Source organism: Takifugu rubripes, unplaced genomic scaffold (assembly GCF_901000725.2).
Source record: "Takifugu rubripes unplaced genomic scaffold, fTakRub1.2, whole genome shotgun sequence".
Taxonomy (NCBI): Eukaryota; Metazoa; Chordata; class Actinopteri; order Tetraodontiformes; family Tetraodontidae; genus Takifugu; species Takifugu rubripes.
This window is the reverse complement of record NW_021821636.1, coordinates 12,476-16,363: the sequence shown is the minus strand read 5'-3', so window position 1 is coordinate 16,363 and position 3,888 is coordinate 12,476. Positions and strand designations below refer to the sequence as shown.

The 3,888-nt window shown below is 38.0% G+C and overlaps 1 protein-coding gene across 1 annotated transcript; it reads left to right on the top strand.

The window, feature by feature from the left end:
- Positions 1 to 527: 527 nt before the first annotated feature.
- LOC115248468 (galectin-2-like) lies at positions 528 to 2,957 on the top strand. The gene is made up of 4 exons (XM_029832221.1): positions 528 to 1,715; positions 1,879 to 1,958; positions 2,489 to 2,660; positions 2,820 to 2,957. The coding sequence occupies exons 1-4, from the start codon at positions 1,707 to 1,709 to the stop codon at positions 2,955 to 2,957; spliced, it is 399 nt and encodes a 132-aa protein (XP_029688081.1). The 5' UTR covers positions 528 to 1,706.
- Positions 2,958 to 3,888: the final 931 nt, after the last annotated feature.

Sequence of the window (3,888 nt, the reverse complement as noted above, 5' to 3'; positions counted from 1 at the left end):
CTGCGCCCACCCGGATAAGCCTGGGAGGGCGCCTGCCCTACCGTCGGAGAGTTTTGGTGTTTCCCCCAGCCCACCCCAGCCCAGCTCGTTTGAGGTCTCCACGCCGCCCTGCTGGACTAGAGAACGCGCAGGACTTGACTCCTGTGTTGGGTCCGCTCTGGAGCTCTTTGTGCGCCCCGGAAGACTGGACGAGTGCTTCCCTGCGGTCCAGGAGGATTGCCAGTTTGATTTTGTTAAATAAAGACTAGTTTTTGGACTTTTTATCACTGCGTTTTGCCTGCTTTCGGGTCCTGTAAAAACCGAAACCTTAACACTTTTTCATCCACCCAAAAAGACTTTAAGATAACATGAAGTTAGTCTGTTGAATGACAGTACCCCCCTTCTCTATTGTGTGCCTTCAGCACCGATTAAACTCAGATGGGGATTATTTTATATGTACAACTTTAGTGACTTTAGTGGGAAGCTAAGCAGGGTCGGGCCTGCTTCCGTTGGGTAACGTATTGCGTCACTTCCTGTCTTCTCGATGTTCGTGGGTGCGCCGTGTGTGTTGGTTTCACTTTTATTTAAACTTCTTTTGAATACTCGGGAAATTCTAATCACTCGATAACAACAAGAAGAAATAATCCATATTAAAAAAAAATACAGGACTCCGCCGATTATTAGCACTAGCATGGCCTCACCGTCACAAACACAACTATAGAATATAATTACCATGTATGTATATTTCTTTTACAATCAACGATAGAATAAACTGTTTGACTAGCTGCTAGCAAGTGCGAAGTCAAATTCCAAGCATGCACTAATACAAAAATATTAACTGTTTACCTTAAATTGGTTATTTGCCCGCGATTAACACCCCTGAATCGGTCGAAGCAAAATGTAATTTATGATATGTCTGCTCTAGTAGGAATTATATGTACTTTCTTTATCCACTGACAGTTCCTAATATTCTCCTACGTCACTTCCTGAAAATAGCGGGAGTTTTCTGTAAGAAAACTACAAGTATTGACAAACTCATAAAGGTTTTTATTTTTGAAAGAACCACGTTTGGTTTGTAACAGTTCAGTAATAAATTTGTAAGTATTCTAGCAGACTTTAAAAAATTATTTTCTTTCATTATTTTGTCAAATTTTGATGTAGTTCCATATACAGTACATATATATTTCCTCTAGGTGGTTACAAGCAGGAAAAACGTTAATGTTGCGAAATAATGTTTATGATGAATGTTCAAAAATTGTGTCCTTTTCGACCGATTCGACTGTTTTGTTGTTTTAATACCGAAAGTAAAGGGCGTGGCCTTGGAGTTGAGGAACAGTTTACCGTATTGACCACAAGAGGGGAGACATTGGACATTAATCAAAGATAAAGAACAACTCAATGCAAATGTAATAAAGTTTTTGCAATAAAATAGCATCCACGGGTAAACAGGCGACTTTTTTTTTACAGCGTTTTATGTGTTAATCATTATCAGATCAACTGATTGGCAGGAAAATAACAAAGATTGTATAGTGTTGTTCTGAAATAAATGATCCAATTAACTGTCATATCGAAAGAAAGATGCATAGAATCTCTTCAGAGGAGCTGTTGTTCCTCCCCCTATATAGTGAGAAAAACATCAGTCTCAAAAGTACAATATTGCTTTCTAGGACGTATTGATGCTGCCATCAACTGCTTCCATATCTCCCGAGGTCTGAACCACACCCAAAATGAGCATGGTGCAGTATTTGTAAAAAATATATAATAATTATACAGTTGTTTTTTTAAAAATTGCTTATAGATGTATTTTTCTCATGTCTGTTTCATGCTTGACTGTTTATGACTTCGTTTGAGCTTATAAAACAATGTTGGTAAAACAAACGTTAATATCTATGTCTACAGCAACTTGAATTAAAGGATGTGATTCTGAGAACTGGAGATCAGCTGAAGATTAAGGGGTTTGTTTTGCATGATGCAGACAGGTAAAACAAACAAACCTAGTATACTTTAACCATAATATAATTTATGTTGTCATTTTATGTCTGTAGAATATTTTATTTAACATTGTTTATTTTATGAATATTTAATTCCTTTATTTAACACATCATACAGGCGGAAGTGGTTTCTGTTCTTTGTTTAGTGACGGACCTTTAATGTGGTACTCCACTCCACGAACTTTATTTGAGGTAATACTGCAAGAAGAGGAAGTTGCAGAAGACATTCTTTTTAAGACGTTTTTCTTTGCTCATGGTAAACTCATTCCCTCAGGGGTGCAGCCAGCGAGGTAATCTGTTTTTCTTATGTTGCGTTTGTACGTGTTGTATATGTGAAACCTGTTTAATTGTGTGTTGTGCTAAACAGTTCGACGGTGGTGATGGCGTTTACGGCGATGTCGTGCCAATAAATCATCTGTATCAAAAGAACTGTGGTCCGTGCTTCTCTGACGGGAGTGATATATACTTTCATAGATATATTTCCAGCACTTTAATGATCTAATTTGGGATCAAACCAGGTTCCATATTGACCTTGGCAATGATGCAAATGAACTGGCACTCCATTTTAACCCTCGTTTCCATGACAACGCTGATGGATCTGTTCTGGTTTTTAACTCAAAGACAGCTGGGTGTTGGGGTGAAGAGAGAAGGGAAATACCCAACCCCTTACACAGAGGCAAGGAAGTCAAGGTAAGAGAGATTTGTTGAGAATTGTTGTCATGTTTTGTCCTAAAAGCTGCCACAGTTTATAGAAAGAAATGCAGACCTATTCCCTCAATCACATCGTGATAACCAGCCTGGAGCAGAACCTCATTTCATTCTAATTTATTCTGTTTTCTTCTTCTTCAGATTGTGTTGAAGCTGGCTGGAGATGTGTTTGAAGTGGAAATTCCCGATGACCATGAATTCAAGTTTCCAAACGCGGAGAGTGTTGATGTCATCAGTTTACATCAGGATTGGTGGAGACTTCAAACTGACATCTTTTAAGATCTGCTAAGAGATACTTACATGGTCAGACTCTTCCACTGGAGGGCAATAATCACTAACAGGATTTAGATCAGGCATGTCCAAAGTCCGGTCCGGGGGCCAATCACGGCCTGCGGTAAGATTTCATACGGCCCGCAACTTCAGTCTTACAATGTATTATTTATGGCCCGCTGGCACTAACAGAATAAATAAATCACTAAAATGTAATTCCTCCTTTCTTGTAGATCTTGTAAAAGACAAGAGCAAAATTTACTTGTTTTAAACGTGAATGATAACAGACAACTTTGCATTACATTTATCAAACTCATGGAAATTTAAGGTATTCCATACAGTTCAGTGTTCAATGTTATCTGACTCTCCAGATATGAATTAAAGGCAGAATTGTGTTTTAGAGTTGTTCACGTCTGCCTGAGTGGCTTATATTTGGTTACACTGCCATTTGAAAAATAAAGAGAATTGTGACAATGAAAATTGTTTTATAATAGTGTACATTTGCATGTAACTTTTCTGGTTAAAAAAACATCAGAAGGATCTACTGGCCCCTGGGCATCTTCACGTTATCAAATCTGGCCCTCTTTGCAAATAGTTTGGACATCCCTGATTTAGATGGTTACGATTCCATAAAATATTCACAAGGACAGAGGAACATAAACCATTTAAATCTCAGATCGTTGTGTGTTTCCTTTTTTAAGCCAAGTAGTTGATCAAAAAGGAGCTAAATAGGAGAAAAAATGTTTGATGACATTGTAGGTTTGATTTTACAGGGTCTGTCAAATTTGAACCGAGTTGAGTTCTGCTTTTGATCACTGAATATTTGCTCATACACAAATGTGTATGTGTATTTTTTACCAGTGGATCCCGAGCAGGTTGAAATTTGAGCTGACTAAAAAATACATTTAACTCATCAGTTTATCAAAAGCTGAGACCTTAG

Excerpts from the sequence above, each read along its gene's own strand:
- LOC115248468 (XM_029832221.1), top strand. Across the intron at positions 1,959-2,488 it reads GTTTTGCATGATGCAGACAG|GTTCCATATTGACCTTGGCA; the intron begins GTAAAACAAACA and ends GGATCAAACCAG. Across the intron at positions 2,661-2,819 it reads ACAGAGGCAAGGAAGTCAAG|ATTGTGTTGAAGCTGGCTGG; the intron begins GTAAGAGAGATT and ends CTTCTTCTTCAG.